This window comes from Athene noctua, chromosome 4 (genome assembly GCF_965140245.1).
Source record: "Athene noctua chromosome 4, bAthNoc1.hap1.1, whole genome shotgun sequence".
NCBI lineage: Eukaryota > Metazoa > Chordata > Aves > Strigiformes > Strigidae > Athene > Athene noctua.
This window is the reverse complement of record NC_134040.1, coordinates 60,966,508-60,991,628: the sequence shown is the minus strand read 5'-3', so window position 1 is coordinate 60,991,628 and position 25,121 is coordinate 60,966,508. Positions and strand designations below refer to the sequence as shown.

General features: G+C 40.0%; 2 protein-coding genes across 11 annotated transcripts in view; one reads left to right on the top strand and one right to left on the bottom strand.

The window, feature by feature from the left end:
- The window catches only part of RAP1GDS1 (Rap1 GTPase-GDP dissociation stimulator 1), a 102,157-nt gene extending 91,449 nt beyond the window's left edge, over positions 1–10,708 (top strand). For all 8 annotated transcript variants that reach the window (XM_074905539.1, XM_074905538.1, XM_074905541.1 and 5 more), the window contains 5 exons: positions 550–675; positions 1,654–1,793; positions 4,870–4,996; positions 6,312–6,440; positions 10,056–10,708. In XM_074905539.1, coding sequence (XP_074761640.1) covers positions 550–675; positions 1,654–1,793; positions 4,870–4,996; positions 6,312–6,440; positions 10,056–10,183 — 650 coding nt within the window. In that variant the 3' untranslated portion in view covers positions 10,184–10,708. The remainder of the gene's footprint in view (positions 1–549; positions 676–1,653; positions 1,794–4,869; positions 4,997–6,311; positions 6,441–10,055) is intronic.
- Positions 10,709–13,952: 3,244 nt separating this feature from the next.
- TSPAN5 (tetraspanin 5) overlaps positions 13,953–25,121 on the bottom strand; it is an 89,315-nt gene continuing 78,146 nt past the window's right edge. For all 3 annotated transcript variants that reach the window (XM_074905535.1, XM_074905536.1, XM_074905537.1), the window contains 4 exons: positions 23,165–23,290; positions 20,024–20,071; positions 19,775–19,891; positions 13,953–19,215 (listed from right to left, as the gene is read on the bottom strand). In XM_074905535.1, coding sequence (XP_074761636.1) covers positions 19,150–19,215; positions 19,775–19,891; positions 20,024–20,071; positions 23,165–23,290 — 357 coding nt within the window. In that variant the 3' untranslated portion in view covers positions 13,953–19,149. The remainder of the gene's footprint in view (positions 19,216–19,774; positions 19,892–20,023; positions 20,072–23,164; positions 23,291–25,121) is intronic.

Below are 25,121 nucleotides of genomic sequence, written 5' to 3'. Positions count from 1 at the left end.
CCATGAAAGCAGAGAACGTAGAGTAGTGGAGGGGATGAAAGAGTTTGAGGGGGGCAATACAAGGACTACAGGCTCCAGACATGTCAGGCCACAGTGTTTGTATAAAGTAACTGGGTAAAAGGCTATTCTGCTAATTAGATGTCTTAGTTCCTTTGCCTGTGTGAAACAGAAGAGTGTTGTTTGGAATCAGAGAAGTTTCCTCATATTTTGGGCTGCAAGTATTAGCCAGGGCTTCTACTCGATGCATTTTGTGGGAGGCAACTTTCCTAGACTAAGGTGGAAAATTCTAGCCTTCAGTTTATCTTCAGGCTGAACACTGAAAATTAAATGTACATGCTAGGAAAACGCACTTAATTTCACACCTGTGTCTTAGCAACCATGACATTTTTCCACAAGGCAGTATTGTCAGCACACACTCATGTTCCTGAAGTCTGTGTTCACAAGCTATTTTTCAAACCATGTCTGAAAATTTGCTTCAAGACTGTCTTGGAAAGAAGCTGCATCTTCCAGAAATGTTCTTGAGATCATCCCTGTTCTTTATTCATGCAGTTGTAAATAAGGCTAAGATGCTATCAGCTGGTGTTGCAGAAGCTGTATTGAAATTTCTCAGATCGGAGATGCCCCCTGTTCAATTCAAGCTGCTGGGAACATTAAGAATGTTAATAGATGCACAAGGTAAAAATAAGCTGTTCTCTATGTTAAGTGATTCTCTTTGGTTCAGTCTGTGATATGCTGTCAAGATTCTTACAAGAGAGAAGCAGAGGGTTTTAAAAAATTTTATTCCTGAAGTCTTGGAATAAATCTAATACATATGCAAAGGGAGAGGAATGTGGGTTGATTTTTTTTCAGAACTCCTAAATTGACTACTAGGGACCCTCAGAATAGGTGTCAAATGCTTATTTACTTTCTTACTTCAGAACTCTCCTACGCTGTCACATTACGAGCATGTATTGAGGTGTGGGTGTTCTAAGCTACCACTCCTGTTTTGCTGTTCATTTACTGCATTTCCTGGCTGTACCTAGCTCCTTGGAACAGACTAATACATTTGTTAATTGATAAACTGCAATTTCAAAAGGAACAAGCACCTTTTAGTTCAACAGCTTGTTCAGGTATGAGAATTTATAAAACCAGAAGTCTGCTAAAAACCAAAAGTAGTTAATGAGATAAATTAGCCAAGTATTTATTTTTGACCCAGTCCTGCAGATTTTTTCAAAAGATCCATGATGGTTCTAGCAAAGGTATTAGATTGTGAAATAGAAATTCACTGAAGAAACTTAAGTGACTTACAGTCTATAAAACCTATTCTAACTGACCACAGTGCTCGCTGGTTTTACATTTCTTGAGCTAGTTCACCTGGGAGTGTGACATCACCTCTATTTTCCCTACTCTTAATGCACAAGCCCCATTAACTGGGCTGATAATTTGTTTTCAAAAACTGGATTATTAATGTTTTTCTGTATTTTGTTTCCCTTTTGACTGGCTTTACTTCCTTCCATGCAGCCTAGACTTCTCCCACTCAGTGCAAGCTGTGCATGCTAGTGAAGTTCTGCTTAACAAACTGCTTCTAGTTAGTAACTTTCAGCTTATTTTTCTAGCACTTGCTTTAAAAAGTGACAACTTTTTTGTTGTGTTGTTGGCTCCGGCATCGTGTAGCAGAAGCAGCTGAACAGCTGGGCAAAAATGTAAAACTGGTGGAACGATTGGTGGAGTGGTGTGAAGCCAAGGATCACGCAGGTGTGATGGGAGAATCCAACAGACTACTTTCTGCACTTATACGACACAGCAAATCAAAAGTAAGTGGTGAAAAAGGTCATCCTGTAAGAACTAAGAGTTACCTCTGCACTTGGTATTGGTAGTCAAGCCTTCTGGTATGTAATCCTTCTAGAGAGCCAGGTTTATTAATTCATGTGTTGTATCTCTTCTGCTTCCAGGACCTGCCAGACACAAGCGACAGGTTTAAGTGCTCACTGGACCTACCTAAATAGTTAAAAAAACAGAAACAAAGCAAAACAATTTCAGAGTGGCAGGCCAATTGAAGGACTGAACTGTTAGGATTCACATGGCTAAGTCCTGACTCATTTTTATTTGTATTGTATCCTGTAGAAGTTCAGCATGCCATATTTTCTACATTTAATGATGTGAAACATGAAGAAACATCATACTCAATTGTTATGATCTTGCTATACATTTATATAAAATTGAGATCCAGAAATAATCTGTCCCCCTGCTCTTCACATAACATACATCTCAGAGTTTTAAGATTCCAACAGATCGTTAGAAATGATCACTTATTCCAAATTCTAACAAAAGCTTGCTTGTACATGGCAAGAGGTATGACATTAAGAAAAACTGTGGGACAGATGAGTTCTGTCCTTCCCATCACCTTCACATCAACCAGATGCCTTTACATAAGCAGTCCAAGTCCACTGTCCTTGCTCAGGAGAGTACTAGGCAAAACACAGCCTTACAAGGGACAAAAGAATCTCCCCTGGACGACACAAGCTATTTTCAGGCTCAGTCTTCATTCAGTGTGTTCACAGGCTGCAAGACTGAGCTTAAATAGCAAGCTTGATTTGGAGAACTCAAGACTTTAACAGTGACCATTCATGCATGGCATTTGCAAAGTGAAAATCATTGTGGATCTATGCTGAGCCTCTCCAAAAACAAATCAACAGGCCTTACAGAGATTTAAATCTTTGCTGATTTCTGATATTATTGTCTCTTTCTAATGACCATTCTCCATTTTATGTTCAGTGTCTAAAACTGATCAGGTTTCATTTTTTCCAAGTTCTAATTTTTTCTGCACCCCACACACAAAGAATCCCCAAGATACATCCACAGATACCATAGGTCACCAGAGATGTGAGTTTTTATCAATACTTTATACAGGAGAACAAAACTCAGTTCTAAATACAGAGACACTATCGATAGCATCAAATAGATATTAATACAAAAGTTAACAGGTGAACTTTTCTGTGGTTTATGTACTCATAGAGGAAACTTGACTGGAAGAGGAAAACAGCTGAGAGGTTGATTTCTTTTTTTTTTTTTTAATGCTTTTACTGCCCTCTAGGTTTAAATATGAGTAAAACTGTATGGTTCTTCACAGCACATCAGATTTGAATTTGGGTTTTAATTTTAAAGTATTTGGGGTAATATTTACAAAGGTGATAGTAGGTTATAAAACTTATGTCTCATCCTAAAAAATGGAGTAGGTGCTTGTATGTTAAGCCACACTAGCACCAAACCTGACTGCTGTCATCTCTTCTATCTATTTGGTACTGCCTTTTAGAGGATGATGTTCACCTACAAAATAGAAAATTCTCATGTCAAAGGTGCTGATTGATTCCCAAGGCTTATATAGCCAGAATTCCACACCAATTCAGATAGAAATCAGCAGTTCTCAGATTATTCCTTGAAGTCTCAAAATTCCTTTGGAGTTCCACCAGAAAATCACAAATAATGAAACACATCATCACAAGTAAGGAAAAATGTGGAAATACTTACATGCTTGCAGACATTCAGAAAAAAATAGGTTTTAAATGTGAAATTCTTGAGTCCTTAGGCCGTGACTTGTGCCATTAGTATCTTCAGTATCGTTATTTTAAAATATTTCTTCAGTATTATTTTAAAATATTTCAAGGATTATGATCATATTGTATCTGTTTCCTTGCATAAAGAATGTCACTGCATAGCCTGTGCAAGCACTGAAACAAAAATCATTCTAAACATATGTATCAGTTAATCAGATTTGTCTTTTGGCTGGAGTTAGAAAGGGATGTGTACTTTAAATGTAAATTCAACACATTAAAAATTTAAATCAGATTCTTAATTGAAGAAATAACTATTTCAAAACTTTGTGCATCTACAGATAAAGAATAAAACCCAAACCAGATTTCCTTGAAACATTTCCATTCAGCATTCAGGCAAACATTTTGCAAGTATTTTTGGGACCTATAATGGTGAAAACATTAGGTGCAAACTCACTTTTTAAAATTATAATTAACAAGTAATCAAATATCTGCTGACATCAGAAAGTTTTATTCATCCTTTGTCACTTATGTAAGTTGGGTCAAATTTTAGACTTGAGAACAGAATCCTAGCTGCATATTTCTAAACTGCTTTAAAGCCATTTAACCCAGTCAGCATTTTCATTTCCTAGATACTGAGCAACAGTTCATTTTAATTGCTGATTTCAGAACAGAAACCAACGTATTGGTATCCCATAACTTTCTTTTCCTAACCTACTTTGTATTTGAAGGAAAATTCCACAATACTTAAAGAGCATGCTGCTCATTTTTCTGCCCAGTTGTAGAAGTCTTTTTTCAAGTATACCATTTCTGTTACGTAGTAAGGTGTAATATGGCTGCTCTTACCTCTCCGAACACTGTAAAGAAACTGAAAATTCAGAGAGAGATGAAGGATGTGATAGCTTTGTTAAAACTGTATTCTTGTGTCTCCTTATGCCAAATATATGGTTTGTTGGGCACTTTTGATAAGCTGGTCTGAACATCACAACATAAAGAAGGGAAAACTGATCATCTTTGAACACCAGCTGAGTTCAAACATAACAAAGAGCGGACCCAGGCAATTGATGGCACACCATGATTACACTGTATAACCTGAAAAAGAGTTAGTTATGTGTGTCTTAACTTACTCATTGGGTTAACAGGTTGTATCTTATCATTGGAGAGTACTAGCAGATAATTTATAGGCCCACACACATGTACATTTATTTATAAAGGGATTTTATGGGCATAAAGCCAAGTAACCTTACCCAAAGATAACATAGCATGAATGAAAATTTTGTTATTTAATACAGTTTGTTGGCAATGTGGAATTTTTTCATTTCTATGTTGTTTATTTTAGGATGTGATTAGGACCATTGTACAGAGTGGTGGCATCAAGCATTTAGTAACCATGGCAACCAGTGAACACGTAATAATGCAAAATGAAGCTCTCGTTGCACTGGCATTAATAGCAGCTTTAGAGTTAGGTGAGTATCCCAGCGGTTAACTACCTCTTTTCTTTCCATTCTATGCCCAAAAGAAGTCATAGAGGGACAGTTGTGCAAGTTTCTTTTGCAGTATAGGACAGCTGCCTCCTTCCACCTGCCTTTCAGTGGAACAGAAATACATGAGAGTTCATACAGATGTAGGCAGGCAATAAGGTTATGCAGAAAATTGGAGTTTGCTGGAAACAGTGTCTGCTCCATCATTCTGATAAGTGATCACATGATCTAGAACTTTCAGATTTTGGGTAAAACCCAGAGGACTAGCAGTTAAGAAAATCATACTTTAGAGTGAAGCCTATATGCATGATCTGACTACATTCATACACTGGAATGGTTAACCCCTTTTTAGAGGGCTTATCAAAGTAAAGTTTTCATTTACCTAACTCGTGAGAGCTAGAGAATACACACAGCAGGGGATACTGCCCCTGGAATGTCTGTGTTAAGTTCCACAGAAATAGGTGCAAGAGTTGCTACATGAGGGCAGCTATGATTACACCTGTTAACCTACCTTCATAGTACCTCTGCTTACCAAAAAGGTAAATGCCCAATAGACGTGTGTTTATCCTATTTGCTTGCTTACTAACTAAGATAAGGAACTAAACAAGCAACATTACATATTTTTGCTCTTGATTTCATCTCTTGCCATCATGTGCAACAAGAATGGTATGTTCAACTTCCAAAACACTGCCAATGCATCAGGAAATTGTTGTAATTAAAAGGAAAAATGTTCCCATTCACATGAATCATCTAACTCTTCTTTGTCTTGTCTTCAGACATTTAAAGGTTTTGAGCCTGAATTCAGTATATAAGATTTCTTAGAAAACTACAGAGGAAATCACTCACACTCTAGTCTTGAAGTTTTTCACAGCTTTTTAAAATGGAGCCAGAGCTCCCTCTACCATGGAATCGAGAATTTACTCTATTTACTCTGATGGAATTTCCAGAAGCAGACTCAGGCAATGGAAGTCATGAAAGCTGAAATATTGCAGGTGTTGGCCTAAATAGCTAGAAAGTCTGGTGGCTTTTCCATCAGGTCACTGCACATTAAAGATTGGATTTTACCACTGAACTCTGTGATTGTCCTTTCAAGCGGTTAAGCTATTTTACATTTTTATAACAAGAGATGTGATTCCTATCATCATACCATCTAATATGTGCTTTAGTTTCATACCAGACTTATGTACCACAGCACCACTTTCACTACGGTGAGAGATCCATGGTTCAATAAATGGCTAACACACAGAAGCATCAAAGCAAGCAGCACTTCCAGATTTACAAATTTTCACTTGTATTTTAGTCACTGCTGAAAAGGATCTTGAAAATGCTCAGCTTGTTCAGATTCTACACAGACTGCTCTCAGACGACAGGAGTGCACCAGAAATAAAATACAACTCCATGGTGCTGATCTGTGCCCTTATAGGATCTGGTGAGTATTCAGGAGAGGGTACTTTCCTAAGAGATTCATGTATTTAAACTTAGTTCTCTCTTTTAGCCTGAACACAGAGTGTGTGAAAGCATGCTCTGAGACTGGTTCTCTGTTCACAGTGAATGTACACAGAAGGGTTCAATTTGATATGAAACTTTATTTATAATGTTTATTTGTAGTGTCAAGAAAAAGGCTGTTAACTCAGTTTTGGATATTAACTGCAGAAACTGGACTTTGGGTTCTGCAGGATGCAGGTAGCTCAAATTTTGACAGGAGAGAAATGAAAGGCATTTAGAACTGTATAGTATCAGGCTGTCTTTGCAAATATGTAGACAAGAACTTCATCTTCCATCTTTAGCTGCAAGTTCCCCATAATTGTGTGATGGCTTTTTTTTTTATTGCCAATTTCGTCAAGTAAAGTTCCAGGGAATTTTGCATAGGAACCTCCTCACTTGTAGTTTTAAATTCCTACAAGCATGGTAGGAAACAAATAGATACAGGTAACATTTGCAAGGACACTTGCACACAAATGAGTACTTAGTACATCGCATAGGCTCTAATCCTGCTTTAGGAGGGATCATCACACTTAACCTTGCTGGGAAGAGTCCTTCTCTCAGCAGCCCTCACATGCTGGGTCCACCAGGAAAAACTATTCATGGTTGCTTTGAAAGATGAGCAGGACAAGCTCTGACACGCCAGTGCTGCACTCTGTAAACTCTAGTCTTTCTGAGCTAACCCTCTGCTAAAGGTCAGACTGTTTTGAGGCTGGTGTAACAGGCTGTGGTTTGATATTGCAACTTCCCACCTGTGTGTGGGCAAACAGAAAAACAACAAAACAGAACAAAACATAGCAAGGTATCATAGGGAAACTTGATTTCCAGCTGAGGTTTCAGGAAGTGGTTACGTTTCTTTCATTCAGTTCTTTAATGAGTATTTACTCTCTGGCAGGAGAACAAATTTCATTCCATAAAAGTTTCAGAAATTTGCAGAGAACTAAGATGACAACAGGGTTAAATACAGAAAGGTGGAAACTCAGACCCTGTCTGCACATGACTTGCCAAGTGTGAAACATCTGAAGGTTCTCCAGAGATGAATTTACAGCAATGCAATGACATGGATTAAAAGTTATTATAGCTAAATATGTGCGGTATCTGTAAACAATGCTGCTTTTTTCTTCTTCTTCTTAAACAGTTCACCACGCCTACTATAAGTGTAACTCTGGTGACCTGTACATCTATGTGAGTGAATACAGTATTACTACCATCTTGGAGGAACAAATACTTGGTTTTAGAGCAGTATATACATCTTAATGTACAAAGATTGTGTTCAGAATTGGCTAACAGCTCCCAGTAAGCATTCACTTTAATGCTAAGACATGTCACAACCTTCTTGAGCCATATCATGCTTAGGATTATCTGTCCATTCCATTTTAGAGCAGAAGCCTTTCTGCAGAGGTTCCCCCCCTCAGCCTTATTCCAGTGTTCCTGTGTGTATTCCCACTGCTTCCAACTAAAATAATCATCCTCAAAAAATCTACCTGATGCTTGCATTTTCCCTTCCCTGAGCCTTGTCACCTGAAAGATTGACAGAGGTTTTTAAAACTCAAATACGTATGTGTCTTTTCACCAGGGTAAGGAACAGTCTTGTCTTAGGGGCTTTTTTAGGGTTATCCAGCTGGTAGAATGCAGGCTGCCACCACACTACAAACTTTGCCTAGACATGAGGCATCTCAGCCTGCTCCCCGTGAACAGACAGCACATTATTACAATATGCAACCGTAAAATTAAGGCCCAGCACTTGGCTGACCCAGTGTTCAGCCCTGCTTCCCAATGAACAGACCTGTGTAAAAATCCATCAGTATACAAGAATAACAACTGAGCAACCCTGGTATTATTTAAAAAAAAAAAAAAAAATTAACAAAGGGAGGAGGTCAAAAAGCCAAGTCTGCTCTTTACATGTGAAAATAAGAAAATGCATCTCCCTGCCAGCTCTGCTGCCTCTAAAATTTTTACCGCCATCTCCACACAATAAGCATTTATATTTACATGTTTTGGTATTCTACTGTAAACAGACCTGTGTAGCCATTTTAAAGTAATTGACCCCCGTATAGTTCCATAAAGACTAGAAGTGGTTGCATGGTTTAATTATTGGTAAGTGGCTGCACATGTTACTGTCCTTTGTTACACGGTATCTGGTATCACATTTAACTTGATATTGCCAACAGCTGTGTGTTAAGCAGTAAATAGATAATGTATGTATATGATTTGTGCCATCTGGAAGTTCCTCTTGCAACCGAGTGAATGGATGGAAAGAGGGGAAGAAGGAGGACAATGGAAAATGGAAACGTGACATAAAGGATCAGTAAAAACAGAGCATTCATAGCTAGCAGTCACTTCTGTGTGCAAGGGTCTCCGGGCTCACAGGAACCTGGATATTAAGCAGAACTATTCAGCCACTATAAAGCACAGTAAATACCTGAAATTCAGTTCAGTAACATATGCTTAAACTTGATGGTATCTCGGGAGAAAGAGAGCAGGAAGTGCTTACACAGCATAACCACCCCAACAGCTTCACTGATCCCACTCTGTATGCACAGGTTTCCAGGTGCACAGCGCGTGAAAGATCCCAGCTCTTACACAGTAGGGGTCAAACTGCAAGGAAACTGAAAATGTGAACAAGAAAGTAGGTAGGAAGGGAAACAAATGTCAAAGTTTGCTGATGAAAAAAAAGTAAGCATGCATAGCATACAGCATAGCTATCTGAAACAGATGGTTGGGATTTCGCCTGGGAAACTCAGGGAATAGGTCCCCAGGGGCACCTGGGAAGCAAAAAATTATATTTAAGTATTTGTTGCTGAGTGGGAGTTCATGCCTGAACAGGGCATGAAACAAAAACAGCTGCTTTGGATCTCAACTGTGAGATGTGTAGAGTACATGGCTTTGAGAAAACTTTTTTTTTTAATTGCTCAATTTTATGGGTTATTCCCAACCTCTCCTTGTTTATACAAAGTACAGTGCAATCCAGAATCAGAATCATAGAACAGTGTCACAGTTTTGAGTAAAACATCAGCACTGTGTACAAGTGCACAGCATTGGGCAATGCACCAAGTATTAACTGCAGAGCTGAGCTGTAAATAGACAGCCAACAGTGACCAAGTGGTGACACGTTCATTAAAGAACCATCTCGCCCACTTCACACTCCCACACAAACAACCACAACTGATTTGGTACAGGCAAACAGCAGTGAACTTTTTAAGGCAAGCTCACTTGGCTCGTTTAAGGACTAAAGCAGAAAAATACTTTCATTAAAAATACTTCCTAAGTATCTGTTTTGGAAAGCAGTCCACGTGGATTTTCTTAACTGCTACGCAGCAGCTTTGTCTTTAATCTCTACCTGAAATCCATGGAGTCTGTGCATGCCTCAGGCCCTGGGGAGTTTTCTCCCTATCCTCGAAAGCAATTCAAGAAAGTAAATAAAAAGTAATGTGTACAGAGTCATTGGTGCGCTCACGTGTGTACAGGGTTCAGTAGAGAAGCTTCTCACACTTGCCAGGCTTTTCTGCGCTTTTGCCTGTCTCGTACAAAGCACCATTTCTTTTACTATTTCTTTTTCCAGAACCTCTTCAGAAGGAAGTGCAGAGCATGGCGTTTCTAGAAGTTGTATCAAAACTCCGCAGCCACGAGAACAAAACTGTTGCCCAGCAGGCCTCGCTAACAGAGCAGAGACTTGCTGTAGAAAGCTGAGGAAGGTCGTTTCCAGTGCATCTCATCACAGATTTCACCTTTGTCCTCCGTCCTGCTGCCGCTCCTGCTATGTTTTCCACTGTATCACTCGTGCATGCGTGTAATGTTCCCACACAAATTGATAAACTGCTGTAGGTACCCGTCCAAAAAGGTTTCTACAAATTCATAGGTGGTGTTAACATGAACCTGTCTCCACCCGTAACTGTTCTACTTGTATTCTTGTTGCTTGGGCCACATAGTAGAATGTGCATGTTGTAGTCCTATGATGATGTAGAAGTGGTACTACACAATGACTCTTTCCTCACGCCCCCTAACTGCATAACAATGTACTACTAAATTAGGGACAATACAAGATGCAGCAAGTCCAGACTAGTGTGCTGACTATAGGATTAAGAAGTAAATCTAGCTCCATTTTTGGTGCTTTGGAGATTCAGGTTGAATGCAATGTACTGCTGCTCATTCACTGGTCTTGCCTATTAATGTCAAACTCGTGGTACCTAGAGGTAACAAATAAAAATTTCAGTGCTCTCACTTTATCCTGTGGTTTGTCCTTTTTTGCAGTCACACACAGAAGCCGGGACTGCACCGCCACGCAGTGTTGAGGAGCCCTTGTTGTTCCTGGCTCTGGCCCCAGTACAATCGCTGCCTTCCACTTGAGCAACTACAATGGAAACTATTCCAACCATTGTCACTGTGCGTGCTCACACAGAGTCACTGTGTTGTTTAACAACTGCGTGTTTTAACAGGAATACATTGTACAACCCTTATCCCATAAAGCCGTGTGGCTATGAGTGCTCTCAGCCTTGCTTAGGATTGGGTTTTTGTTTATTGGGGCTTTTTTGTAGATGGATTTTTCAAGACATGTCTCGCAGCAACTTTTCAACAGAACCCCATCGAGTGAGAAATGCAGCACACAAGGGGCTTCCTTTCTCTCCTTTCCTAGGTAAAGGACTTGGCAAATTGCCAGTTTAAGCATCTTCTCTCACAGCTGCTCTTTTGTAGGTTTGTAACACACCAGCAAGCAAACCAGCAGACAACTCTGGCAAGAGGGAGCAGTTGGGTAGCAGTTTCCAGCAAGCCAGCACATGTTATTTTTGACTATGCGCTACCATTGTCTAGCTTGATCAAGCACACAATGCACAAAGATCATAAGATCTGTAACATTTTAAAATTCAGCACTCCTGGTGCTGAAGTGCCAGCCTCAGAAGTTTCAGGCTCCTTTATCAGCAGAGGCATCAAACCCAGCGATCCCATGCCATGTGCAAAACGACTTTTAACCTTCCCAAATTCACTTCCCAGCTCCGTGAAACCACTGGCTATGCCACAAACACTGTGATAGGAAGATGCCAGTTATTCTGGGGAATAGGTACCCAAGCTAGGTATAAGAAACTTGCCTCAAATAGTCGCTTTAAACTCTGAGACTGTACCAAAACATTGTGGGTGCTATGGGAGTATTCACACAGCAGAGATTCCACATCCATTTAATCCAGTGCCAGAAATACACAGAAAAAGGTTCTAATACTAAACTGTACAACAGCCTTATTTTAAAAAAAAAAATTCAGAATACATTTGCTAGTAATAGTGTAATATAGCAACTGACTGTAGAGCTGCAAACACACACCAGCACCTTGTGACATCAGGCTCCAAATACCACAGAACCTCTGCACTGCTGAACATAACCAGCATGTTTACAATCACAGTCCAGTGGGGACCCACATGAGTCCAATTTTCCTCAGGCGTGGAAATTATTTCCATTGATTTAAATAGATCTCAAAAGACATCTGAAAGACCGATTATCAATGACTTACCTGGTTCTAGAAAGAGACTATTCCTTTTGACATTGGCATAAACTGTAAGAGTTCACACGAGCTGATTGTAACTGACAAAGTTGTGACACCAACAAAATTCCCATTCACCTGGTTGCCTAACTGGAGCTCAGGCTACGCATAGCCATATCCTTATCACCAAATTTTTATTAGGGATAGCGCTGTCACAGCAAGCACAAAGGCCATCACCGATACCCTACTTCCAGGTGGTTTCCCTGGATGGAATATCAAGTGTCTTATATTTCTTGATAAAATCTGTGCTAAGCCTATACACAGAAGGAAAGTCTGCAGAAGGGCAAAGGTGGGTGTATGTCGGAGTAGGAGGAGGCAATTGAAGAGACTGTATCTATCCACACAAATGATGTGTAGAGGTGTGCTGCAGCCTGCAGGTCATTTCTGTGTAGCTGGTACATCATTTATGCCCTGAGCCTCTTCTAATAAGAGAAACAAGATCCAAGGACATTACTATCACGTATATTTCACTACTCACTTGACTGAAGTCAATTGAATTAAAATTGCTAACAGTTCCTGATTAGAAGTTTAGTAGATAGATTACATCTAAGCAAAGCTTGACATCTGCTGCTCAGACGATTTTTATGACAGTGATGCCAGGCTTTGGGCCTTCTCATTTGTCTAGTGCCACACCAAACCAAGCTAAAACTATCATTGCTGCCACATCACATAGGGCAGGCAGTACCTCCCAGGCATGTTACATTTGTCTGCATCTGTGCAACTTTTGCAAAACCTAGCATCACACCAGTCAGGAGGATAAAAAAGCACATGTATGTTTTTACATTTCACAGTGTGGAAATACAAGGAAAAGTTTCACTTTGGTTAGGCACAAATTCCAACAATATAGGGCTTGAATTTGGAGGACTCAGTCAAATGGAGACCATGAGACCCAGAAAATGTCCTTTGTTTCCAGAGTCCTAGGAACAGTAACTAGTTACAACTCCAAGAAATAGTATGCAAGTCTGTTAAGAGTTTGACAGAGTGCAGGTAGCCACTCCTAGCCTCCCCCTCTGCCATGAAAATGGCTTATCCAAGTATGTCATACCTATTGCATGTTACAAGGGTTTAGGCAATGCCCTCACTTTTGGTTGACTTTTGTTCTTCCCTCTCCCCCCAAGGCCATCTGCATTCTCATTTTGCCAAGTCACTTCTGGACATTCAGACAAATGTATATGCCTGAAATATGCAAAAGGCATCGGACTTCAATTTGGATAGAGTCACGTGCTTTTAAATCAGTTGCAGTGGTGTTCTGTCCACAAGACTGGAGGTTTGAGATACTGAACTGGATTAGCTTGCTCTCCAGATGCTGAAATACTAAAAAATTGGGTTTCTTCTGCCTCTGCCTAAACAAGCACAAGACTTCATTACCCATTTTTATCTGCACAATAAAACAAGCCAGCTCTCACTACTTCTGCGTAAGGACATGTTGCACTTAGAAAAGTGAAATTACCACCTCCCTTTACAAAATTTTAATTAATTCATGACAAATCCCATTTGTGCTGCTCCTTGCAAAGCAGCAACTTCTGAACACTTCAGGGTCACAAAAATGATTATGGGAGAGCTCCAACAGTTGTACTAGCCAGCAGCCACAATAGTCTGAGGAACACCAATGACCTGTCAGAAAGAAGCAGAGCATGTTCATTAGCCAGAGACTTCACCAACAGTTGACAGTAGATAAGGGATCTCCTCACGTAGGGATGCGCTCTTCACATATTAGCTTATTATTCATTTAAGGGCAGCCCCTGGTGGCATGATAATGTGTTTTGTGTCTTAATAGAACACAATATTCTACTTTGTATATGAAAGACTTGGGGATTTATTTCCCCTGTTTGTTCAGGGAAGGGCAGGCAGGGGGTCTTCTGCAGGAATTTTGCATGAATATTAATAGTACAAAGATATGTTAAGTGCTACATCAACAGTACACATTCACAACATATTTCACGCAATTTTATTTATAAAATTGTAATTATCTAACAAATTGCATATAAAATGATTTACTTCAAGTAAATACAGAATACTGCACAACTATTAAAACTATTGTATTGTCCATCATAAGTGTATTAAAACATTCCTAAAAAATGCCTCTATTAAAAAAAAAAAAAAAACAAAAACCCAAGAACACAAGTAGCATGATCAAGACCACTTTCAATAGCTTAAAATGAAATACCAGGAAGCTGCCTTAGCTTCCTAAGTAGACTCCAGTTACATCCACTGAGATCAGCATGTGATACAATACCACAGTCTAATGCTAAAGATGACAAGTAATACATATGCACCTGATCTATGCTTTTCTCCTAGACTGAAGGTAACCAGTCCGAAATCAGAAAACTAAAGCTCAAGTCAAACTCTACTGGGCATGCAATTCTGTTATAGCAATACTTTCAATCGGTAAGTGTAGTTGGCTTTTACAATCAATTTTACAACTGATAAAAAAAAAAAGGAACACAAGAGAATACATTCGTATAAAAAGGAATGATACACATTAGGTAAATATCGACACCTTGCCGTACACCCCAGAATGAACCAGAGAGATTCAGTTGGAACTAATCTGGAATATACGTATCAGAGACAGGTCTGAGTCACAAAACCCAAATGCCAATCTCCCCAGAGATCAGGGTAGTTATCAGGCCCACCTCCACTATGTACACAGCGTGAACATGAACACACATATGGATGGAGCTTCTTATTACCACATTTATATTGCTGAAACACAAGAGACACCTAGCAGTGCTGCCTGGTGCACGCTAGCAGTCACAACACTTATTTTTATACTGTGTGTTAAGGGAGACTTTTTTTTTTTTTTTTTAATTCAAGTGGCAAAATTTGGTAGCTAATGGATCCAGCAGGGTAGTTTTATTTTGCTTGTTTTCAACAGTGTCATGACCAATTACAAAATCTTAAAAAGCGTTAGAGAGAAAACCAAAATGGGAGGGAGGAACTGGAACCTTCAGCAGTGCGTTGACACCTGTTGAGATGTAATCTCCTTCCTAAGTATTTGCAGAGCTGCCACTTCAATGCACCCAAAAGGCACAGGCAGCAAGAAGGGAAACGGAATCAAAAATTCACACGAGAGCTTCTCTGGTAACCAACTTTGTTACTCAGAATCAATTTTACCAAGGGCATCTCTAAAGTAGTAAAACCACGGATTAACATCCAGGCCAGTTCTTATAGCACCATGTTTAGTCCTGCCGCAAGTGATGGCAACCTCCCGTAACTGGTAGGGGGTGCTGACTCCGACCCTCCAGTCTACAGCCGAATGCTGTTCTAACGCCAAGTAGCAAAGGGAAGAGGCAAGGGCGGTCCTGCTCCTAACGGGGGCCCGAAGGGCTGCCCGGGGTTTCAGCTCTGCCGGGTGCCCGCCGGGCAGACACTAGAGGGCAGGCGATTAAAGCACTGCCGCCTCACCGCCGGGGCCCGGGCAGCCCGGGCGACCACTCCGCTCCCAGCGGCAAACGCACGGTGGGCACCTTCCAGACCTATCACAAACACTTGCAGGGTGAAAAGCAGTCATGTGCAAGAATCATTTAATCTGCATGCTACTATTTACATTTCAAACACTATTTACACACCAGCTATTTACTACATCACGGGGGAGAGAAGGCGGCTTTCAGGACAGAGTACACTTGAGCAAACATCTCCACAGCTTCAGACTCTAAGGGCCACAATCAAAAGTATGGATTTTGAGGCAAAGAGATCCTACTGCTACTACAACAGACACACAGAGACAAGTCAAAATATTTGTCCATTAAGCTATTATCAAAAAAAAAAAAAAAAAAAGGAGATATCAAACAACAGAAAGGCCTGTGAATATGGAGAGTACTTAGAAAGCAGAGGAGCAAGGACTGTGATGCCCTTTGGCAGGACTCAGTGAGGAATCCGGGAAGGGTTTTAAAGCCAGGGCTACTGCTGAAGCTACTGGACCTCTCGTTAGCAACACCACCACCCCATATGAGTGGCCCAGCAAACATTCCACAAGGCCATAAGCTGAAAAACTTCTTAACTACTGCATGTTAAAGATAATTAGACCTCTGAACTCACATCTACCCCACCCACCACACCAGGAAGGCTAGAAATCACCAACAAGTCAATACCACCTACCATATCTTATTGCTTTAGAAAATGAGCCCGTGTAGCCGTTGTGCTCTAATTGCAGCTCACCTGAAGTTTTCACAAAGTTTTCTGGAAGAAAGCTTGCTTGCATTTATTTGGCAGGCTCTGGCAACAATAGATTGATTTCTAAGGCCTCCCACAAGCTTTCCAAACTGGACACCCAAGTTGCTGAGTAGCTGCTGATGGGGCATTTCTAGGACATCTCACCCAATCTGTACACAAAAAATGTGGGATTTAAGTGTGCAATATAGACAACTAATCCTGAACATTCAGTCTGTATCCATCAAACAACTGCAAAAATGAGGAAAATAAAAGCATCTTTTGGAGGAAGGATCAGCATCTGCAGCAATAAAGATAAGCTCTAGAAAAATAATTTATTTAGTGGTTTTTATAAGAACAGTCAGTCATTCTGAGACTCAGCAGAAGTGTTGCACAGTTGCGTGTACATGTGCAAGTAGTGAGAACAAGATTTGCTCACCTCAGAGCGTTTACCTTCCTATCAGTCTGACACTGCCAACAGCATGTCCAGCAGTCTGGAACTCAGAGAACAGCATGACAAGACAGAAGGCCAATACAGTACAACTGCAGAAATTCAAGTAGCAGAATAAAGTTGTCTTCAGAAGCCCACAGCAGCAACAGCAGCATTCAAGATCAGTGGCAACAAGGAAGGTTTCTGTAATGTAGACTTTTTTTATTTATTTTTCTCCAAACCAAAGTACTGGGTCACAATCAAGGCTCTTGGGTGGAAGGATTACTTCCTCAACCACACTTCCCTGATTTCTCCCTGCACCATTTTGTCTCAGTGCAGCAACACTGGTGCTGATGATCTGTCTGTACTGCAGCTATCAGGCAAAACGGTGTGTCCCTTTGGGGGGAAACAAACACCAGTAACTCCTCAAGATGAGGAGTGGCTAAGAAAAACATAACACTGTGGTGAGGTGGAACCAACTTTATTAAGGACAGTGAATTATAATTGCTTTCGAAGGCTTTATAAAAAAGTTACTCTGAGTCATGGCTGGCCTTTAACAGCAGATACCAAAGGATATGGAGGCTGCCTGATTCAGAGCCAGTCAGTGGGAGTTAACCAGAGAGGATGAGGTAATGCTCGAAGACAGGAGGACAACAGGACTGTCTGAGGCATCTGTGGAGCACCAGTGTGCCTACCACCAGTCTTCAGAGGAGAAAAATACATGGCCAGCTGAAGCACAGAAAAGGAAATGTGCAAGGGTACATATACTCATATGTTTTAAGAATCATAGGACCAGGAAGGACCTTAGTAAGTCATCACACCAGCCTTCTATCCATCCCCCAAAAGAGGGAAGCTTTGAAAACAATGCATTCATCTCTTCTACTCCACATACTTCATTTTAGGAAAGTCATCTCAGAAAGATGCTAAGCTCTTACAAAGAGGTGATACACACCCTTTGCCACTGCCTGACCAAAGCAGGAGCCAAGACCTCAGAGCTTTCAGGACTGGTTCTGCAGATACTGAGAAGGGTCATACAACAAGCTAAATTTACACAAAGTGCAATAAAACTACCCAGGTTTGTAAATTCGCTATCATTAGTGAAGAAGAACGAATCAAAAACTCTAAGCTGGATGGAGTCTGATCTAATTCTTCTTCCACTATTTGTGCTTTATTCCAAATTCTACTCTCTTTTGTCCAATTCAAAAGAATCTGTCTTGGCTGATCCTAATACACTCTTCTATTTAAAAACTTTTATTCCATTGCTTCAAGACAGCTTTTTGTTGCTTTAAATGCAACAAAGGGAAACACATCTCCATAGCAAGGATTTGTTCACCGGAGGTAAGCATTTATTCTGGCAAAAGCTGTTCTCTCCAACTTCCAAGGGAATGGGATATGATCTTTCCATTATCACATGCATTTACCAATAAATAAGTTTGGATTAGACTGTATTAAAACATATGCACAGATTGAAAGCACTGGAGTGTCACAGATTCTTACTCCACAGCTCATGCAAGTAAAAAAAAATAAAGAAAAAAGAAAAAAGGAAGACCAAAGCTTCAGCTAGGAACAGATCAAGGAATTATCTTAAAAGAAGTTTTGCACAAGTATATCAAAGCACTAATATTAGTGAGATCCCTAAATACATTAGGTTACACTAAATTCCAGAGAAACAAAAGATTTAGCCATATCAGATACATGTTTTGATTTTTAAGTTAATATATAATTCATTCTCTGAATAATATTATTCACTTGGACCCAACATCCACACTGCTTTCATACATTTATACAGTTATATCCCATCCTTGCCTTAAGAGACTGATGTCCTAAGGTATGGCAGCAATCAAAAGGCTCTACAACCCTTCTTTGTCAAATATAAAACTCCTTCCCTTCATACAAGGGTGGAGAAGGAAGAAAGATGTTGATAAAATTAGGCAATTCTCCCTCAAAGTACTACAGAGAAATGGTTGGAAGCTTGTGTAAAAAAAAATTTCCCTTGTTTTAAAAACAATTTATTTTACTGTACAATAGATGCATAGAAAGTTGTTTCCTGCTTGATGGGTTTAGGCCTGTAGCTATGTTTAGCTGTGAAAACAAGAAGATTGTTCCTTTACAGAGTGGTGAGGAGAGAGACCATCTCAGGAATATTTGGCAGCTATCAAAGAGCTCATGATACGAAGAATTAACAGCATATCCACAGACTACAATGATGCAACTCTGTCCCACTGAATACACCAATTGAAAAAAAAGTGTCCACTTGTTACTCAGGATCAAGAATACAGTAGAGAGTCACGGCTCAACAGCTTTCATACTGGTGGTTTAAAAAAAAAAAAAATTGTCAGTGAGCAGCAGATTTTAGATAGCCCACGCTTCTCTCCCCAACCCCAAAGAAACAGGAGTTCTCTGCAGTATCAGGAACTTAGACTTGAGACTACTTGGGAGAGAAGGCTTCCCTGTCACCCATGTCCATACAGCTTGGTGTCGGAGCGACACACTGGAGGTTTCAGAGGGTTTCAGTTGTCCAGTGTCTTGTTGTGGTTACTTCAGCAGTTTTACCAGCTGGCTCTGACAGCCTCAATGTCACTAACCAAATTCTGGGCTAAGCATATCCCAAATATCTGGAAGAGACAACAGTTTAGTCATACGGAGCATTGGACAACTCTTTTCACACAGGCAGACTCTAGGTTATACAAATCTTTGATAGGAAAACAAACAACAGAAAGAAGTGAAATTGACAGTAAGTAGGGAAGAAAGAAGAAAAACTCCTGTAACCCCAGTATTTTTATAGTGCCACTAGGTTCTGGAAAATTGAACAGTTCCAGACTTGCTTCACAAAAGCAACTGTAAAGGCTTTTTGCTGCTCATTTAAGCACCATCAGAAAGAGTAGGTCTATACAGGAGTAAAAATCTCTACCTAATCTTTATCTAAACACAGTGTTAGTTTTGACCTACAGACAGTTGAAAAGAAAAAAAATGCATCCCTACAGATAAAAATTAAATACTCCTTAACACACAGAAAGCCTCATGCATTCAGCTCCCCTCACTAAAGCCTACAGATATTATATTTCGAAGCACAACCACCACTATATGTCCAGTTCTCATATAGAGTTCCCCCTCATATATTCTATTTATCTGCTGCTGTTCTGTGTAAGTCATTACACAGAACATGATGTTTACCTGCAGTAATGCTATCCCAATGAATATACCGGCAACTATGGTAAGATTGTCTTGCAACCATTTCTCAAATTGAGGGACACAGCCTTTAGTGTAGATAACAATCTGCTGATCAACTTCCTGCCAAGGAGAAGAGGGAAGAAAACAGAGATAATTACATTCAAGTATCCCATCAGTAGAATAACCTGCTCTTGCAAGAGGGATTCAGATCCTTAAGATACCACATTAAAAAAAAAAAAAAAAGCAGCTTACTGGTTTTTGCCTTGCATCGTAGCCACACTGAGTATTAATGACATCTTCCTAGGAGAGAGACAGAAGAGAGGCAATCAGTGAAGTGCCTCCCAAACACCCTCTCCCAGCTCCCCAGAGTTGGTCCTGCATATAAATAAGACAATCACTCTAACTTTGGTTAACATACTGCTTTTTAAAACCTCCTTCCTCTTCCATTCAGTGCTATTAATTGTTTGCAACAAACAAAAGCACATGGTCAAAAAAATATTTTCAGCTCTCAGGGCAGCAAGCTGGGAAAAACAGGCATCCACCTGGATGAACTCCATGTTCCAGATGCAAGCATTCAGATGTCAACGGAAAGAGATTAGGGAACATTTATTTTAAGTGAAAGAACCTTCTGCTGAAAAGGTTTTGTCTATACTGAAAAATATGCCAAGACTACTGTTAACATTTTCAGTGTTCGGTCTGTGCAGCGTGAAGAGGTGAGAAGGGGCAGTTCTGTTGCTGAAGCTGCAAGTTCTTATCCAGGATGTCTGTAGAAGTGTATGCAGTATCTAGCTCCTTTCCAAAAACTACAGACAAAAAAGAAGAGATGGGGTAAATGTGTTCTTACTGCTTATTCTTTCTTACAGGAGCTTGATACCAATGGGAAAGGAGGGTTTTTTTCCTGCTGCTTCTGCTTTAGTACTCCCAAAGCACAGGTAATAAAATAGGCTATGGCAGACCTTTCCTAGTGAGTATGCGCTGCCCACTGGAAGCTGAAGCTGCGTTTACTCTGTACACAGAGTTATTTCTGGGCAATAAAATGAAGCAACTACTTTTGGTGTCAGCCACTATGGCAGCAAAACATTAAGTTACTGGCTCATATAATAACAGTGAGCAGAAGGCGAAACTACTCAAGGAGGCCAAAGAATCAGCCAATCTTAGCTAGGTGTACTGAACACCACAATTTAATCAAATTGTGGGAAGTGAGAAAGGCAGCCAGCAGAGAAACAGCCATACAGAAAAAGATATCTCCTCCTATCAGCAGCTGAAGCTCCTCTGTTTCCTCACTTTGCAGGAAGTACATCAACAGGTGACATCCTGTTAGTCACCCAAGTTGGATTCCCTCAATGACCTTTAAGATTTGAGCAATTTTTATCTTTTAATAAGATGAATGCTTCTGTTATAAGATCCAAAAATAACAGTGCCATGAACTTCAAGCCTGTAAAAGTAGATAAGATTCCAAGAGAGGAATTTTAAGCTGTTTTCTTTGTACTGAATGCCTACGTGCTTTATCATCAGTGTCTTCTGCCATTAGGCTTGAAATATGATAACCAAAAAAAAGCCTGTGAAGAATGAAATGGAAATAAATGAACTTTTTCAAGTCTTGCCTGTACAGAGATTTGGACCATTGCAGCCTGCTAAACTACAGCAAAGGGAACAACAGGAGTCCAAATTCATTTTAAAGGAGACTTATGTTGGCCTACCTTAAACCTACCACTTCCGGATTCAAGCAAAACTAAAAGTTAAACTAAAAGTCAGTCATGTTCAATAAAGCATCCACAGAGCTCCTTGCATCAGTCCAAACTGCATCCTACTTTCTAAAGGGACAAATTTGCTTTCCCACAGAACAAACCTGTGTATCACTGCAACTGAACCAGTCACAGCTTGGTTACAATAATATCCGTTATATGCATGAATTATAATATTTTTAGGAATATTATTATTTTTAAGTCTCTATTTTAGCAACAGTTAAGCACATTGCTTCCCTACACTGAATGAGACTAATCTTTAAATTTCTGGTTGTTTCATCACCCCCTAAAAAACTGCATAACCATACACACAGACAGAGAGATAACTTTAGCATGGATTATGTATTTATAGGATTACCTTGTACTGCTGTCACTGGTTGGGTTTTATAACAACTATATTTTTAAAACTGGGTTGTGATGACCTCTCTGGGTGGGTGGGCAGATATGCAAACAGTAGGGGGAATCCTAAGCATAATGTAATGCTTGAGCCTAACCTATATTTTGGTTTAATATTTCATTAAAACACTCTCAGGGATGTTTGTGAGTAAGATTCAAACTACTGCGAAGACATGTTCACTGCAGAGGAACCAAATGCAGCTTGCACAAGTGTCAGTGACTTATCGGGAGAGGGGGAGAGCAGTAGTGACTGGATGCTGGGAGAACTGACTGTGTTGCATTAGCAAGGCAGGAAGCCCCTGAGGTTGGCAAGTTGGCAACTTGCCTAACTGTAGTCAGTCTACAGACTTAGGCATTCAGGGGACCGTAAGTCACTCCACCTGAAGAAATGCCACAGCTGAACTACTAGATAATACAGGCACTCACAGGCTGCTGCTTTGAAGCTCTATGAATGTCAGATGTATGCAGCGTTAGCCACACAAGTTTCCACGCACACACCCATCCCTATTCCAAGCCTGTCACTGTCAGTGAACTGCTTCCCTATGCTCTACCCTTCATTCCTGATCACAGTCGTACTAGTAATGCATAGCTCCAACATCTTCTACTTGATGATCCAGAACTATTTAAAAAGTCATGAAAATTTACCAAAAAGCTGTTGCCTCAATTTCCAACCTGTCAAATCTGATCTCAGGTGACTATAGGACAAGTGGCAATTTTAAAGGGAAAAAAAGAGCATGTAAAGATGTCCATACCCAATTCAAGAATATATGTCAGTTCTTCAGGGCATAGACTTCATTCATTACCTAGCACAAAATGGGTCACACTGTCTGCTGCCTTTTGACACAGAATTAAGTTATTAATACCTGCTTTACAGTGTCCAATATTAGAGCTGCTGTTCTTTAAGGCAGCAAAGGAGATATCTTGAGGATACTCAACCGAAAGCTTCTATCTTTTCACTCATTAATGGTTTCTGCTTTCTATACTTGCTAAAATTAATATGTATGTTCAACGAAGCCCATGGTTCTCATTCTAATGAAAAGCAGCAAACAGCACAGAATAAAGACCAGTTAGCTCAGGATTTTTGCCGACTGCAGAAAAGTTAGTAGCTAAGCTGAGCTTCAAGCACCAAAAAAATACAAATTGGTGAGAAGATAATGATCATGCATGACTTCCAGAAAAAAACCCCACTATCTTATAGAGTGATTTAAAATTGGAACAGCAAACCCATCCTACCCTCCTGACTGTCACTTACGGCAGGGTCTTTAGTGCAGCAAGAGAATGGCACACCACAGCGCTCTCGACTTGCGTTGGAATCTGTGCAATTGAAGTAAATATTAAGGTTCCAGTCATCAGCTCCAAAAGCCCCACAGCACTGCCACTAGAACAAAGAAAGGAGAGCTTCTTGACTTTCAGCATCAGTAACATGCATCATCACTGACAGTTTCCCTAAAGCTTTCAAAATAAAACCTGAAATTACCTATAGTTTCACTGAAGCTGGCTAGTTTTGCTTTTTTTAAAAAAGGCCATACCAAACCTGTAAGTTGTTCTAAAATTATCATGTGATTAAAGTTATGTTCACACCGTGCAACACTGTTCTCTGAAGAGAAACCCATGGAGTGAGCTGATAAGCCTACACAATGCCAGAGTTCCACAGGCCTACAAGCTCAGTCCCCAGGGGTAATACAGCCAAAAGTATGATATTCTGCCCAGTCTAATGTGCCCTGAGTTCTCAACAAAACTAATCAGCTGTGAAGGCTACACTGGTATAGCTACTCATTTTGCCAGTTTGGGGGAATCTTTGCCTGGCAGTACTTCAGACAGTATGAACACATTGTTTCCTGAGCACCACACATTGCACAAATAACATCTTTACTGAAGACAGGCAGAATGCTTCAAAAAGTAAATATGTCAAATATCAGGCTTTAGACTCTGGCAAAACATGCTGAACACAAAAAAAAAATGGGTTAAAACTTGCTTAACGTACAAAGAATGGACTGAAGATCAGTGGAGCACTGATGGTTTACAGCATTTAAGGAGCTAGCCCAATGAACCCACCTATGTCAACTTAAAAAAAAAAAAAAAAAAACACCCCACATTTTTAAAAGCATTAGAATAGCAATTCTCTTTCTATATGCAGCACAGTTCCCTCTGCAAAACCTGAACATGTTGTCTTCAAGCATTATCTCTACTAGCTGAAAAAGTAGCTTGCTCTCCAGACTCATGCTGTCCCTGACTTAACTGATAAAATTGCTAATCCAGTTAGGAAAGCAAGTACTATGTAGTGCCTGCAAAACTGGACTGTAGCCTTTTGGTTGCACACAAATGGACCACTGCTTTCAGACTGTGGTGACCTCTGATCTCCTCCCATCTGGACAAGATTCAAACCAACACAAGGATCTACATCCCATTACCTACTCGCTTGTCATTTTTAACCCCAAGGCATATAGAAGCAAATCAAACATTGAATGAAATTATTTAATTGAAGAATGTACAAAAATTAGTAAACATCATTTCAACCAACATTTAACCATGTTAGCTAAAAAGGGCCAAATTCAAAGAAGAGTTCATCAACACAAGTCAGAATTGAGTATTGGAGCAAGAAGGTACCGGCAAAATAAAGTGGGTGCAAAAGCCAGTGTAAGCCTCCTTTACAGACACTGATAAATTACAGAGCTTAACCTGCACAAGTGTGTGCATCTCTGGCTTCACTCCACTCTCAAGCGCAGATGTAGCATCATTTAGAGATTTCCTGAGAACTTTACGAGTTGCCCACTTCATTAGGCTAAGTGCATTACATCTACTTAAAAAGAAATAACATTGTAGTTTGACTTGGACCAGCTAAACATCGCTGCCACTCTGCAGTGAGGTGTAGCGCCTCTAACGCTGCTAAAACTACACCAACATTCATTTCAGAACCAAATTAAGCTTAGAAAAGGATTATTTTTTTTTAAACAGATGTGATACTTCCTACAATAAAATATTCTGAACACCCCTCCCCTCCAGAACCCTCAAATATCTTAATACTCATATGGAATATGCTCAAAAAACCTGAACACAAGACATTGTTAACTTGTATATCTGGCACACTATCTCTAAGTCTTCAATAATAAGTCACCCCAACTCTCCAATCTTGTTTTGCTCAGCCATACATCAACAGATAAGCCACTTTTCACAGGTACTGTTTGTTTGCAGAAGTTTTATAAAGAGAA